Source organism: Bos javanicus, chromosome 1 (assembly GCF_032452875.1).
Source record: "Bos javanicus breed banteng chromosome 1, ARS-OSU_banteng_1.0, whole genome shotgun sequence".
Lineage (NCBI taxonomy): Eukaryota > Metazoa > Chordata > Mammalia > Artiodactyla > Bovidae > Bos > Bos javanicus.
In genome coordinates this window covers 109,359,545-109,375,335 of record NC_083868.1, presented here as the reverse complement: position 1 = coordinate 109,375,335, position 15,791 = coordinate 109,359,545, and the positions used below count along the sequence as shown (strand labels likewise).

Sequence of the window (15,791 nt, the reverse complement as noted above, 5' to 3'; positions counted from 1 at the left end):
TTCTTGCGTCATATATGCGTGCTGTGAGAAGTGTGGCCGTGTATATACACCCCTCACATAAGACTATTTACATGTGAAAAAAAGAATACTTACATATTGAAAGTTATATTTACCTGCGTGTGTAAACACACCTTTTCCAGTGTGGCTTCGGGAACATTTTTGAATAGTCTGAATATTAAATACAGTCTTTCTGATGTTAAAGGTAACTTGTCCGTTTTCTTGGATCTTATAGTCTTAGTAAAAATAAAAGCAATTATAGAACTTTGGTTCTTATATCTTCCAACCATTGGTTAAGGCATCAAAACAAAGTTAACAGATAATTTGAGAAGTTCTGTCAAAGCAACCTGAAGCATTCCTAAAAAGAGAACACAATTATACCTTAATATGCTACTATTTCTAGAATATATATAACTTCGTCACTATTTTTCACTACTTTTACACTTTTCAGATTAAAATATTCACAGTTGGTGAACTTAAGGAAGATGGAAATCTTACTTTTTAGAATTATTACTTTGCCTTTTTTCTCTTGAATTCCAAAGGTTTTTTTTTTTTTTTCCTTCTTCTTAAAATATTTCATTTATTGCTACTTTTAGGAGAAATAATTAAGAACTTTAAGTTTCCAGTAGCAGTAGCTTTTAGGTATCAATAAATTACAGGAGTGCTTTCTTTTATTACACTACAAAAGAGATTCAAATACTCGCACTTTCTAAAGTTATATGAGTTTAGAAATATGATTTTGCAGTTAGTCTTGGGTTACTATTTGTGACCACTTCTGATATTATTAGAGGGGACTAACCATAAAATTTTAATCCTTTAATAAAATCCACTTTTAAGGTTATTTAGCAGAATGACAAGTCATGGGGTCAGCTAAATGGATGTGGTGCTCAAATAGTTCTCAAACTGAGATGTTAAATGTGTATTCAAAACCACATGATTAAAAGTCTGGTAAGGGACCAGGAGGCTCACCAACTACTTTTTTGCCCTTTCAAGCATGTGACTTTCAAGTCCACAACTCAAATTCCACCTACTGAGCTTGAGGGAAAGATGAACATTTAAAGTTAATCAGGGAAGACTTGGATATAATAGTTGAATAATTCACACCAAATAGATTTTCCCATAGATTTTTCTGGCATGTTGCTCTTAGTATATTTACCAGTAGTGGTGTTCATGTAAGATGGAGTTATGTATGAAAGATCTGCAGTGTCTTAACTATGGATTCCTACTGCCCCTAAGGGAAATTTAGTTAAAAAAACCAAAAACAACCAACCAAGGTCTTGAAATGATATACTAATAAATGCTCACCAAGTTATAACGATGTTGGTTTTTAAATAGCAAATATTTTCTCAAGACAGTTCAAAATGCAGTTTTGGTAAAAACAAACAAACAATTGAGAGTAAAGTTCAGTGACCACCTGCAGACAGATATACAGCTGCCAATAAAATTCAGGGCCCCAAAGGTTCATTTCTTTACCCTCCACCCTAGCTCTTGAATTATTTAAAATAAACATGGAATGTTATAGTTAAGCTTTAAAATGGTCCCTCAAGACAGGTTAGTTAAGGTACAGTCATTTATGAAAAATAGAGTTGTGGAGATGATTTTCTCCATCTCAAATGTCTGTGCAAAACTGTAGCTTGGGTACACAGCACTTGTTGGTTCACTCAGACCAAGGCCAACAGTTTACCTCCTTATCGACGCTTCTTCACATTAAATAAGGAAAAAATGATGTTCATGCAAGAACAGATAAAGTCGTGTAAGTTACAGAAAATGCTGAGTTGCTTTCATTTGTATTGGTTTAAATCACAACAAAACCCCCTACACATTTGATTTATTTTCCAAAAGAAACCTCCTGCCCCTGCCTCTGGCAGTTTTCTCCCATTCCTCAACCAACCAGTTACTTTAATGGGAGAAAAAAATTTGTCCCCAGCCTGTGCCTTCACCTTTAGCGCAGAAGAAACACCGATTTTTAATGCAGTTTTTCAAATAAATCATTACAATTTAATCACAAACGACTCTGACGCTATACAGACACACTCCCTTGATTTATTATTGTTGGGCCAGTTTCCTCCTCTCCCAGCATGAGATAATCGATTTTGCTACGTGTGGGTGTCTTAAACATAACTTCCTATGATGCGGATTTATTTACTGATTATCTGTGGAGATAACGACGATTACTAAGGCAATAAAACTTTTCCGTCGCCACCTTAATTGCTTTTTGGTAACAAGAAAATCAAATAATCAAGCACGGAAAACCAACACCAAACAAAAAATTGGCGGCGTGACAATCCACTCCTTCGGCTCTCCTAACGCCTGGCAGCTTCCATCGATGCACTCGAAAATTCGGCTGACGCTGCCTGGTGGTGGAACCAGGAAGGCGGTGAGCTTAAACTGAAGCAAGTTCGGTGAGCGCCGGCGGCGCCCAGATTTGAAGAAACATATCTAGGTCTGCGGTGCTTGCAAGTCTACTGGAGGTGTAAGCCCGAAGGCCGGAATCCAGGTGATGCCCGCGTCCGGGACCTGAGAGGCAGCGCCCGCAGCTGAGGGGTTCCAAGGCCCTACTCTGGCGTGAGGCGGCGCGGGCCTGGCGCTGCTTGTGTACTGGAGGCAGCGGCGGCGGCGGCGGCGGCGGCGGCTGTGGGAGGCGGGTGGGGGTAGGGGGTTGGCGGTCCGGCGGCGTGCTGGGTAGCGCAGTGCGCATGCGCTGGGCACCTGGCGGCTTCTGACCTTTTGAGGGCCAAGCTGGGGCCTTAGGGTGGTGGCGATTATAGGGCTGTACGCTCACGCAGGCCTCAGGCTAGGCCTTGAGTCTAGAGGTGGTGAGGGAGAGTTAGCCTACTCTTTTACCCTTTCCCTCCTCAAAACCTCTCTCTCTCCCGCCCCCACCTCCAGTCCCTGATCTTTGATAGCCTGCCTTTGGTTTCTGGGTTTGTCTTGTAAGATGTGACTGGAGTTTGGTTACTAGTTTTAGGTAGGGTGGAGCGAGAAGGAGGCTGCAACCTGGTGTACTCTGTCCCATCCACTGTGTTACATCTACTTTAAATTCGCCTGCTCTTCCAGCTTACCCTCCCTCACTCGAATCCGCACCTCCACCCCTACCCTACCTCCTATCCTTCCTGGCTCACACTGGCATGCTGGGAAGAGAGGTGATGCAGGATGACATAGACTTCCTTCCTTAACAAATAAATATATTTGTTATATTTATTCGCCTTTAATACTCATCTCTTTCCTTGATTTCAGGACTTGTAGTCATAGACCAAGAGCACATGGCTGTCTATGGTCTATGAGAGGTTATGCACTAGTATACATGTTACCTGCTCTTGTTTTTAGGTCAACCTTAATTTTCTTTCAGAGGTTATATATCTTTAAATGCACAGTGGAGGCCATTCCCCGCACCCCCCTCCCCCCATCCCCCGCCGGCCCGCCCAGAATTAGCAGTAACTTACTTGTGTTTCAACTGATTAGGTACTAGGTAGTTAAATAAAAGTGTTTCATGTTGTCACAAAAAAGTTTTCCAGTTGTCGTCTTTGGACTTAGCCATAAAAGCTCTAAGTGAGGAAGATATGCGGTTTTTGGGTTTAAGGATTATAGCAGATATGACAGGTGCAACCTCCTGGGGAAACTGGGTATCCTTTGAGAGCCCCTTTAGCTCTAGAGTCTATAAATATTCACTTTCTTTGCAGACAAAGATTTCCTGCTAAGTGGTAGCACTTTATTACTGTATGTTCTTCAGTAAGAGGGCTAAAAATGTTTGAAACTGAAATAAAGGCAGCTGGCACCTACCAGCTTGGCTAGTCTTCCTAGTCTTACTAATTGGCCTTACCAGCTTGACTAAGCAAACAGTTGTACTATGAGTTGGAAAACTTCTCTAATAAGATTGTTATATTAGATGTATTGGTGTATTTTCCACTTTTATTTTCAAACCATTGGGAAGAAATTCCTATGACTGATAATGCTTTAATGAAAAAAGATGCCAGTCTGCAAATTTTTAGTTGTGCTGGGAGGAATGTTTTAACAATTCTGTACCTCTTGAGATTTGCTTTATTTTGCTCATTAAGCTAGAATTTTACCTTAGTTGTTTTATTGCCTCGGGTGATTCTGTACTTGTTTGTGGATTTCTTCCTATGTTAAATGATGTTAACCCCATTTTTACTTTATACCTTTGAGGTGGATTTCCCATTGAAATGACTGTTCCTCCCCCTTGCCCTTATTTGGTCATGTGTCCAAGATCAAAAAGATTATAGTTTGATAAACTAAAGAATGAGTAGTGGTGAAATAATTATAAAATGTCATGTCCTTTAGGAATATTTGTTCTCTCTAACTGCCTGCTTTCTGAAAAAGATAACTGCTTACTTTACCTTATTGATTACCAGACAAAGGAACTACTTGTGTATGCCTTTAAGCTCTCTTTTGAATGACGCATTTTGGCTTCTACATCTTCAGTCAATCACCTAAACTTTACAATATGATGATTTTGTAAATTGATGTCCTACTGTAGTCATTATTGTTATAGCTTCAATTCTGTAATGGGAGTTAGTTGGATATGGTTTATTACCATGAAACTGCAACCAGGAAGTAATAGAGACAAGTGAGAACAGAAAACTGAGAGCCTTCTCTCCCTATTTGCCTTTTCTGCTTACAGATGGATTGAAAAAGTGTTAGGTTCTGGGACTCCTAAAAATCTATGCTCAATTTATCTTTGCTCTTACTGGAAAGAGCTATTAATGCATCTTGCCATGTGTTATACTTACCAATGGAGTTAAATAAAAACAGTTCTTCCTTACTGGAAATGTGTGATATAATATAAATCAACCACTATGACTTGAATGAGCAAATTACATGCTAGTGACATTATGGAAATCCAGTGATAAGTATATAGGGTAGTGAGTAGGAATTCAGTACTGTCATTGATGAGAAGACAGTTTTTGGACCTACCTTTGATTTGTTCTTAGTGTTCAGTTCCTTTTCTGAATAAGTATTTGAGTTTATTTATAATAAAGAAATGTAATGACTTTTTGTTTCTCTTATTGAGATTAATTATACTTTGGTGTGATTTTTTTGAAATGTAAATGCATCACCAGAAAAAGTATTTATAAATTTATGACTGATTTTTTAATCATTTTTTCATTTGGTTACTCTAAGGAAGGATTGTATATCTTCCATTAACTTTTCTGAGTTAAATGTAATCATTCTTCTAATATGGATGAATTACATTATTTGACATTAAAGAATAGAAAAATGTATACCCACCTCTCAGTCTCTTTTTTTGGTCATCAGCAAGATACATAATTAGATGTATTTCCTTTTCTTTTTTTCCTACTTCTTTATGCCTTATGTAGGTACTTAAGCTGGACAAAAATGTAGAATAAAAATGACTATAGGTACCTTAGAGTAGTAGGTCTCATGCTTTTTAGATTTAAGATCCCTTTACATGCTTAAAAATTATAGAGAACCCCACAGACTTTTATCTACATGGGCTATATCTAGAAATATTGCCTTTCTAGTAATTAAAACAAAAATTTGAAGTATTTATTAATTAGTCCACATACAAATAACAGTAATAAATCCATTACTTGGTAACATAAATAACATATTTGATGTGAAAGATAGCTATATTTTCCAAAACAAAAGTGAAAAAAGTGGCATTATTTTTCCTTTCCAGACAGCAAATCTCTACTGTCTGGCTTAATAGAAGACAACTGGATTCTTGTATCTGCTTTCACATTCAGTCTATTGTGATGACTTTTTGAATGAATTATATGAAGAAAATCCGGATTTCACACAGATAATGCTGTTGGAAAAAATAGTATTTTAATACCCTTTTCAGATAATTACTTCCTTAATACTGTGCCATAACTTGACAGGTAGTAGTTTCTTAAACATTTGTTGCAATGTGGTATTTGAAACGATGTCAATGACCTTTTCATGCTCTGTTACATTAAAGTCTATCGGTTTGTCTCCTACCCTGAATGGATATTTTACTCATAACATGAGTCTGTGACATCGTACATTGGCTTATTGGAAAATACTGGTTCAGTGAGTTATGTGTAGCTTCTAAATATAGACAAACTTTTCATTATATAATTTAAAAATTCCAATTTGTTAATATCACCATTGACCTCCTCAAAGAAATCTTTAAGTGCTGAGAAGTTGTCAGTCTCATGGTGACAAATACAAGTCATCCAACATTTTGATTTTTGTTTGAGCGCTCAAATTTTTTTGTGTTAGTATTATATTTTATTTTTAATCTATTTTTAAATTGGAGGCAAATTGCTTTACAATGTTGTGTTGGTTTCTGCCATAGAACAATGCATTATCAGTCATAATTATATATATTGCCTCCCTTACCTACCCTATCCCATCCCTCTAGGTCATCACGGAGTGCCAGACTGGGCTCCCTGTGTTATATAGGAACTTACCACTAGCTGTTTTACACATGATAGTGTATAAATGTCAATACCACTTTCTCAGTCTGTCTCATCCTTTCTTTCCTCTGCTGTGTCCACACGTTTGTTCTCTCCATCTGCCTCTCCATTCCTTCCCTACAAATAGGTTCATCAGTAACATTTTTCTAGATTCCATATATATTCGTTAATTGAGAGATCAGATTTTATCACTGGCAACAAATTGACAGTTTCCTTAAAGGATAGACTCCTTTAATTCATTCTTGAAAAAATGTCACATGCCCATGTCTGAATAATCACAGTCAGTTCTTTTAAATAGTGTTTCACAATAAAAGCAGCTAGTTCAATTTGTTATTCAGCTGCACAAATGTTTCCTCAAGATAACCTGTTGTTCTTTAGTTTCTGTGTTTCCTATTTCATCACACAGAATATTAAGATGTGTTCTCAGGGGTTGAAATTTATAGAATTAATGATTTTACTGCTTTATCAAGGACATACCTAAGTGAAACTGCCTTTCTTTAAAAAACAACAACAACAACTGTATATTGCAGTGAAGAATTCAGTGACTGTTAGTAGTTTGGTCCCATTACCTTGATTCCTGTTAAAGCACCAGCAATTTTGCCTACCACTGCTTCTACATCATCAGCACAAAAGTCAACACAGTAAAAAGGTAAATCAAGTTTTAGCGTCGTAATAAAACTAGTTTTGGCTGGTTGGATCCCTTCAGGTCTTAGGAATAACCTGGGGTCTACAGAACCGATTGGGAACTACTATTAAACTAGAATGTAAACTCCTTGAGGGCAAGGATTTTTCTCTCTTGTTCATTGATGTATTCCTTATACCTTGGCATGCTATCACTCTGGGACTTTTTAACCTATCTCAAGTGTTATTTCTGAATCTGGGTCATCTTTATTCACTCTGTCTTTCTGTTGGAGCACATTCTTCAATACCTTCCTAAAAAAGGATGAGCTTAAGGTATAATTGGAGCCCTTGCATATCTGAAAATGTCTTTATTCTGATCTCATATTAGATCTATGCTTCAGCTGAATATACATTCTAGTTTGAAAATGATTTTCAATTAAAACTCTGAAGGCAAGTCTCCATTGTTTGCTGTGTTGCTGCTGAGAAGCCCTATGCCTTTTACCATTTTTTACCTTTAGAAGTTTCTAGGTTCTTCTTTGTATTTCTCGTTTCTGAAGTTTTATGAGGTATGTCAGGTATAGGTCTTCTCAAATTCATTGTCCCAGGGACTTAGGGCAATTCAAGTCTTTCAATTCTGTAAATTTTAAAAATTATTCTTTGGATAGTTTTCTGTTTTCTATGCTCTGTTTCTTTCTGGAATATATATTAATTGGATATTGGACTTCCTGGGTTGATCCTCTTTTACCTCCTATTTTTTTAATCTTTTTCTTTCTACTTTTCATGAGCCCTTTGATAGTATCCTCTGACCCTATTGTGTTACTTACAACTTATTGTTTGTTTAAATTCCAAGATTTCTCTCCTATTCTATGGCTGTTCCTCCTATTCTTGTTTGGATCATCTTCTCATACATTTCTGAGGATAGTGTTTTGTTTGAAGTTTTCTTGCATGTTCCTGGCTTACTATGAGTTGCTTGTTTTTCTGCTTGGCTTCTGTCTCTTATGATGAAGAGTTTCATCATGTGATTTGTTTTCTTTTGTTGTATAATTACTAAAAAGTTACCAGAAGAAACCTTTGTAGAAAAAAGTTTACTGTGGGGAATTTCAGTGGTTAAGACTCCATACTCTTGCTGCTGAGGACACGGGTTTGGTGCCTGGTCAAGGAACTAAGATCCCACAAGCCGTGTGGCATGGCCAAAGCAAAAAGAAGTATTAAAAAAAAAGTTTGCTGTGTTTAAGGTTTGGGCTTGTTAACTGGTGGACTTGGTTTTAATATGGCTTCTTCCAGGTACTGTTTAGTTTTTGGAGAAAAGAATACTCTGAATTCTTGGAGCCAAGTACACACAAAGTGAAGTGAAATTGCTCAGTCGTGTCAGACTCTTTGCGACCCCATGGACTATAGCCTACCAAGCTCCTCTGTCCATGGGATTTTCCAGGCAATGGTACTGGAGTGGATTGCCATTTCCTTCTCCAGAGGATCTTCCCAACCCAGGGCTCGAAGCAGGGTCTCCTGCATTGTAGACAGGCGCTTTACTGTCTGAGCCACCAGGGAAGTCCACATAGGTGATAGTATTTACTGTTAGATGGTTCACTTAATCCCTTTAACTTTTAGTGGAACATTTCTCTGCCCTCTTTTCCTGTACCCCTGGACCTGGTGCTTCACTGTTTCATCATTTTTCTAAAATAAACCACCTCTCCTTCTGGGAATGGGGAATAGCAGTCCCCCATGATGCTAAAGCTGAAACTCAGTGCTTTGGCCACCTCATGCGAAGAGCTGACTCATTGGAAAAGACTCTGATGCTGGGGGGGATTGGGGGCAGGAGGAAAAGGGGACAACAGAGGATGAGATGGCTGGATGGCATCACCGACTCAATGGACATGAGTTTGGGTAAACGCTGGGAGTTGGTGATGGACAGGGAGGCCTGGTGTTCTGTGATTCATGGGGTCGAAAAGAGTTGGACACAACTGAGCGACTGAACTGAACTGATCTGGTTGAATGGCATAGGGGACCTGAGCAATTACTTCTTTTATAGAATTTCAACCAATTCCTTTGTTTTTTAGTTCTGTGCCTCATTGTGCCTGCTGTGGTATCTGGTGTCTCAAATTCCTGATCCTTTCTGATTTTTGCTATGTGAATTGGCTTTTCTTCAATTGGAAATCTCTGCAGTTGCTTGATGTTCAGCATTCTTAGTTCTAAATCCTGCATCTGTTTTTTATTTGCTAAAAATTTGTTGACATATCTTGTCTACTGTTCCTGTAGTTTTCTCCTCTGGTCTTGTTTATCCTCTTTATACTTTTTTATCCTTTACTATAATGTTAGTATTTTTTAAACCAGGTAATAAATAAAAACCCATCTTAATTTGGTTATTTGCAAGTAGAGAAAATTCTTAACTGTTTAAAGGTTGAAACAAGAAAGAAAGAAAAAGGAAATTAGAATGCTTAGATGATCAATATTATCAATTATATATAAATTCCTTAATGAAATACATATATATGTATATACATACATATATACATATACAGAGATATGTGGTTATATATGATATATAATGGCTATATGGATATAAATATGTAAATACATGTTATTGTTGTTTTTAGTCACTAAGTCATGTCTGACTCTTTGCGACCCCATAAACTACAGTATGCCAGGCTTCCCTGACTTCACTGTCTCTTGGAGTTTGCTCAAATTCATGTTCATTGAGTCAGTGATGCCAGCCAACTGTCTCATCCTCTGTTACCTCCTTCTCCTCTTGCCCTCAGTCTTTCCCAGCATCAGGGTCTTTTCCAGTGAGTTGGCTCTTTGTATCAGGTGGCCAAAGTATTGGAGTTTCAGCTTCAGCATCATTCTTTCCAGTGAATATTCAGGGTTGATTTCCTTTAGGATTGACTGGTTTGATCTCCTTGCAGTCCAAGGGACTCTCAAGAACTTCTGCAGCACCATGTTTCGAAAACATTGATTCTTCGGCACTGGCGCTTAGGCTTCTTTATGGTCCAACTCTCACATCTGTACGTGACTATGGGAAAAACCATAGCTTTCACTGTGTGGACCTTTGGTGCTAAAGTGATGTCTCTGCTTTGTAATAAGCTGTCTAGGATTGTCGTAGCTTTTATTCCAAGGAGCAAGCGTCTTTTAATTTCATGGATACAGTCTCTGTCCGCAGTGATTTTGGAGCCCAAGAAAAAACCTGTCACTGTTTGCACTTTTTCCCCATCTGTTTGCCATAAAGTGATGGGACTGGATGCCATGGTCTTTGTTTTTTGAATGTTGAGCTTTAAGCCAGCTTTTTTCACTCCCCTCTTTTACCCTCATCAAGAGGATCTTTAGTTTATTATATACACACATTTAAATATATATGTATGTATGTACATATATACTGTATGTATATATAAGATTTCATAATTGTAGTATTTTGAGAGCTGGAGAGGATCATGGTGATCTTACATGAAGTGCAGTTTTGTTTTCAATGAGGAAACGGGCTTAGATGTGCTAGTGATTTACTGAGCTTTTCAAAACCAAGTTTTTCCAATGTTCAGTTGAACTGTGAAATGTTAGAAATGTGAACAGCTTTGAGGTTCAGAACTATATTTAAAGTCTAATTCTGGCTCCAGGTAAATAGCTTTAAGTTTTGAATTGAGTTACAACAGTGACTTTCAACTAGAATTGCATTATAGTCAAGGAAGGGATGGCTCACTTGGTTCTGAAAACAAAGCTGTAATTTAATGTATTGCTTTTTTTTAGAGTAATGATATTTAACTTAATTTAAATAAATATTAAGATGAAGTGTGAGATTTTTGTTTATCTGATTCATTAACTATCCTACCTATTAGGAAAGATGGATCTTGCTTTTATGTGACATCCAAAGATAGCTAATATCTATTTTAGTAAAAAAATAAGATTCCATATGAGAATCTAACTTTAAAGTAAGACAAGTAGGCTTCTTATCAGTTATTGTCTAAATATAAAAACTTTATATTCTATATGTTTTTTCTTTTGTATAGTAAATATACCATAGCCATATAGAATACAGTTAAAAAAGAGAAAAAAATTACCCAATTTCCTTACTTAAATATTTATCACTTGTCTTCATTTTTGCTTTTACTCATATGCATATATTTTCTTACATTGTGGTCTCTCTACATGCAGTTTTAATTGTATTTGTTTATTGTATTTGTTTTTGGCTGTGCTGGATCTTTGTTTCTGCAGAAGCTTTTCTCTTCTTGCAGTACATGGTCTTCTTATTGTGGTGACTTCTCTTGTTTCGGAGCACAGACTCTAGTGTGCTCAGTAGCTGTCGCTTATGGGCTCAGTAGCTGTGGTTCCCGGTTTCTAGAGCACACTCAGGGGTTGTGGGGCACGGGCTTAGTTGCTCCAGGGCATGTGGTATCCTCTTGGATCAGGGGTCAAACCCATGTCTCTTGCATTGGTAGGTGGATTCATTACCATTAAGCCACCAAGGAAGCCCTCTGTACATACAGTTTTAGATAATGCTACAATGAATATCTTCATGAATATATCTTTTAAGGAAAACTTTGCAGATATATGCCTAGAAATAAGATTGCTTTGTCAAAGAAGCATCAACATTTTTAAAACTCTTTATTTAAATTGTTTAATTGCTTTCTGGAAGGATTTTATCACCACTTTTATGGGTACTAGCAATGTGAACAGTTAGACTTCATTTTTGATATTTTAGTTAACAATACTTCATCAACTTTGGTACATTAGTTAACATTTCCTTTCTCATATTTTATGAGTTACATGATAATGGTGTATTGTTTCAGTTTGCACTTTGTTGATGATTAATGAGGTCTTATCCATTTGAAATTTTAGAATTTTCAATTCAGTTCAGTTCAGTCTGACTCTTTGCGACCCCATGAACCACAGCATGCCAGGCCTCCCTGTCCATCACCAACTCCCGGAGTCCATCCAAACCCATGTCCATCGAGTCGGTGATGCCATCCAACCATCTCATCCTCTGTCCTCCCCGTCTCCTCCTGCCCTCAATCTTTCCCAGCATCAGGGTCTTTTCAAATGAGTCAGCTCTTCACATGAGGTGGCCAAAGTACTGGAGTTTCAGCTTCAGCATCAGTCCTTCCAAGGAATATTCAGGACTGATCTCCTTTAGGATGGACTGGTTGGATCTCCTTGCAGTCCAAGGGACTCTCAAGAGTCTTCTCCAACACCACAGTTCAAAAGCATCATTTCTTCGGCACTCAGCTTTCTTTATAGTCCAACTCTCACCTCCATACATGACCACTGAAAAAACCATAGCCTTGACTAGATGGACCTTTGTTGGCAAAGTAATGTCTTTGCTTCTTAATATGCTGTCTAGGTTGGTCATAACTTTCCTTCCAAGGAGTAAGAGTCTTTTAATTTCATGGCTGCAGTCACCGTCTGCAGTGATTTTGGAGCCCAGAAAAATAAAGCCAGCCACTGTTTCCCCATCTATTTGCCATGAAGTGGTGGGACTGGATGCCATGATCTTTGTTTTCTGAATGTTGAGCTTTAAGCCAACTTTTTCACTTTCCTCTTTCACTTTCATCAAGAGGCTTTTTAGTTCTTCTTCACTTTCTGCCATAAGGGTGGTATCATCTGCATATCTGAGGTTATTGATATTTCTCCCGGCAATCTTGATTCCAGTTTGTGCTTCCTCCAGCCCAGCGTTTCTCATGATGTACTCTGCATATGAGTTAAATAAGCAGGGTGACAATATACAGCCTTGACGTACTCCTTTTCCTATTTGGAACCAGTCTGTTGTTCCATGTCCAGTTCTAACTGTTTCTTCCTGACCTGCATACGGGTTTCTCAAGAGGCAGGTCAGGTGGTCTGATATTCCCATCTCTTGAGGTATTTTCCACAGTTTGTTGTGATCCACACAGTCAAAGGCTTTGGCATAGTCAATAAAGCAGAAATAGATGTTTTTCTGGAACTCTCTTGCTTTTTCGATGATCCAGCGGATGTTGGCAATTTGATCTCTGGTTTCTCTGCCTTTTCTAAATCCAGCTTGAACATCTGGAAGTTCACGGTTCATATCCTGTTGAAGCCTGGCTTGGAGAATTTTAAGCATTACTTTACTAGTGTGTGAGATGAGTACAATTGTGTGGTAGTTTGAGCATTGTTTGGCACTGCCATTCTTTGGGATTGGAATGAAAACTGACCTTTTCCAGTCCTGTGGCCACTGCTGAGTTTTCCAAATTTGCTGGCATATTGAATGCAGTAGTTTCACAGCATCATCTTTCAGGATTTGAAATAGCTCAACTGGAATTCCTGGAGAAGGCAATGGCACCCCACTCTAGTACTCTTGCCTGGAGGATCCCATGGATGGAGGAGCCTCGTGCACTGCAGTCCATGGGGTCGCTAGGAGTTGGACACGACTGAGCGACTTCACTTTCACTTTTTACTTTCATGCATTGGAGAAGGAAATGGCAACCCAGTCCAGTGTTCTTGCGTGGAGAATCCCAAGGACAGGGGAGCCTGGTGGGCTGCCGTCTCTGGGGTCACACAGAGTCAGACATGACTGAAGCTGCAGCAGCAGCAACCGGAATTCCATCACCTCCACTAGCTTTGTTCATAGTGATGCTTCCTAAGGCCCACTTGACTTCACATTCCAGGATGTCTGGTTCTAGGTAAGTGATTATCACCATTGTGATTATCTTGGTCATGAAGATCTTTTTTGTACAGTTCTTCTGTGTATTCTTGCCACCTCTTCTTAATATCTTCTGCTTCTGTTAGGTCCCTGCCAATTCTGTCCTTTATTGTGCCCATCTTTGCATGAAATGTTCCTTTGGTATCTCTAATTTTCTTGAAGAGAACTCTAGTCTTTCCCATTCTGTTGTTTTCCTCTATTTCTTTGCATTGATTGCTGAGGAAGGCTTTCGTATCTCTCCTTGCTGTTCTTTGGAACTCTGCATTCAAATGGGTGTATATCTTTCCTTTTCTCCTTTGCTTTTCGCTTTGCTTCTTTTCACAGCTATTTGTAAGGCCTCCTCAGACAGTCATTTTGCTTTTTTGCCTTTCTTTTTCTTGGGCATGGTCTTGATTCCTGTCTCCTGTACAATGTCACAAACCTCCATCCATAGTTCATCAGGCACTCTGACTATTAGATCTAGACCCTTAAAAATACTTCTTACTTCCACTGTATAGTCATAAGGGATTTGATTTAGGTCATACCTGAATGGTCTAGTGGTTTTCCCCACTTTCTTCAATTTAAGTATGAATTTGGCAATAAGGAGTTCATGATCTGAGCCACAGTCAGCTCTCAGTCTTGTTTTTCCTGACTGTATAGAGCTTCTCCATCTTTGGCTGCAAAGAATATAATCAATCTGATTTCTGTGTCAACCATCTGGTGATGTCCATGCATAGAGTATTCTCTTGTTTTGTTGGAAGAAGGTGTTTGCTATGACCAGTGCGTTCTTTTGGCAGAACTCTATTAGCCTTTGCCCTGCTTCATTCTGTACTCCAAGGATAAATTTACCTGTTATTCCAGGTGTTTCTTGACTTCCTACTTTCTATACGTTCCAGTCCCCTGTAATGAAAAGGACATCTTTTTTGGGTGTTAGTTCTAGAAGGTCTTGTAGGTCTTCATAGAACCGTTCAACTTTAGCTTCTTCAGCGTTACTGGTCAGGGCAGAGACTTAGATTACCGTGATTTTGAATGGTTTGCCTTGGAAAGAAACAGAGATAAAAAATTTCTGATAGCTTGAACAGAGATGAAAATTTTACAATTTTCAGTTAGGAAAGTTTAACTGTAAAAGATAGTAAAATATCTTTTATCTTTAGGGAATGTGAGAATATAAGATTAGATAGTTGATCCCTAAACCAAGTGTCATATAATTAATGATAAATGCAACTTGAACTATAAGAAAATTGTTGTAAGGAACCACCCTCAGGGTTGCCAGTTTTGGAGACATTTAAAAAAATTTAGGACGAGTTTACTTTATTCATAAATTGTGAAAACAGTAAACTGATAGTGCTAGAAGACTGTACTGGAGCTGTTTCACATGTCTTGTTAAGATTGGTACATTTAAATTTTACTTTACTAAGACATTTAAAATTTTTACAGATACAAAAAATTACTATATTAAATTTCATCCATTGTTCCATCATGTTGGAAATAATTTTCTTTGAATTTAAACCTGTAGAAATGGGCCGCCGGTCATCAGATACTGAAGAAGAAAGCAGAAGCAAGAGAAAAAAGAAACACCGTAGACGATCTTCTTCCAGTAGTTCTTCAGATAGTAGAACGTACAGCCGAAAGAAAGGTGGAAGGAGATCAAGGTCAAAGTCAAGATCTTGGTCCAGAGATCTTCAGCCTCGCTCACATTCTTATGATAGAAGGTGATTTTTGTAATTTTTACTTATGTAGTAGCAAGAGTGACATTCCTTAGAATTCATATGGTTTTGTACTTTGAAATTTTATGGGTAAAATATTTTTCTTTTTGTAGTTATATATTTATGAGGTTTAAGTCTCAACCCAAAGATTTTATTTTGTTTTCTTCCAGACCTAGCCCATAGGTCTTCATCCTTTGTCTATTCTTTGTAGATAAGCCTATAAACCAGTATAGTTCTCATAACATAGTATCTAGTAACATTTTGAAGGCAAGTAATATTTGATTATGTTCTTTTTCAGACGCAGACATCGATCAAGCAGTAGCTCTTCTTATGGCTCTAGAAGAAAACGAAGTCAAAGTCGTTCAAGGGGTCGAGGAAAATCATACAGAGTTCAGAGGTCTAGGTCAAAAAGTAGAACAAGAAGGT

The 15,791-nt window shown here is 38.0% G+C and overlaps 1 protein-coding gene across 2 annotated transcripts in view; it reads left to right on the top strand.

Annotated features, from left to right (window-relative positions):
• The first annotated feature begins 2,409 nt into the window (after positions 1 to 2,409).
• RSRC1 (arginine and serine rich coiled-coil 1) overlaps positions 2,410 to 15,791 on the top strand; it is a 451,806-nt gene continuing 438,424 nt past the window's right edge. For both annotated transcript variants that reach the window (XM_061417479.1, XM_061417473.1), the window contains exons 1-3: positions 2,410 to 2,494; positions 15,176 to 15,371; positions 15,664 to 15,789. In XM_061417479.1, the coding sequence (XP_061273463.1) occupies positions 15,178 to 15,371; positions 15,664 to 15,789 (320 nt within the window). In that variant the 5' untranslated portion in view covers positions 2,410 to 2,494; positions 15,176 to 15,177. The remainder of the gene's footprint in view (positions 2,495 to 15,175; positions 15,372 to 15,663; positions 15,790 to 15,791) is intronic.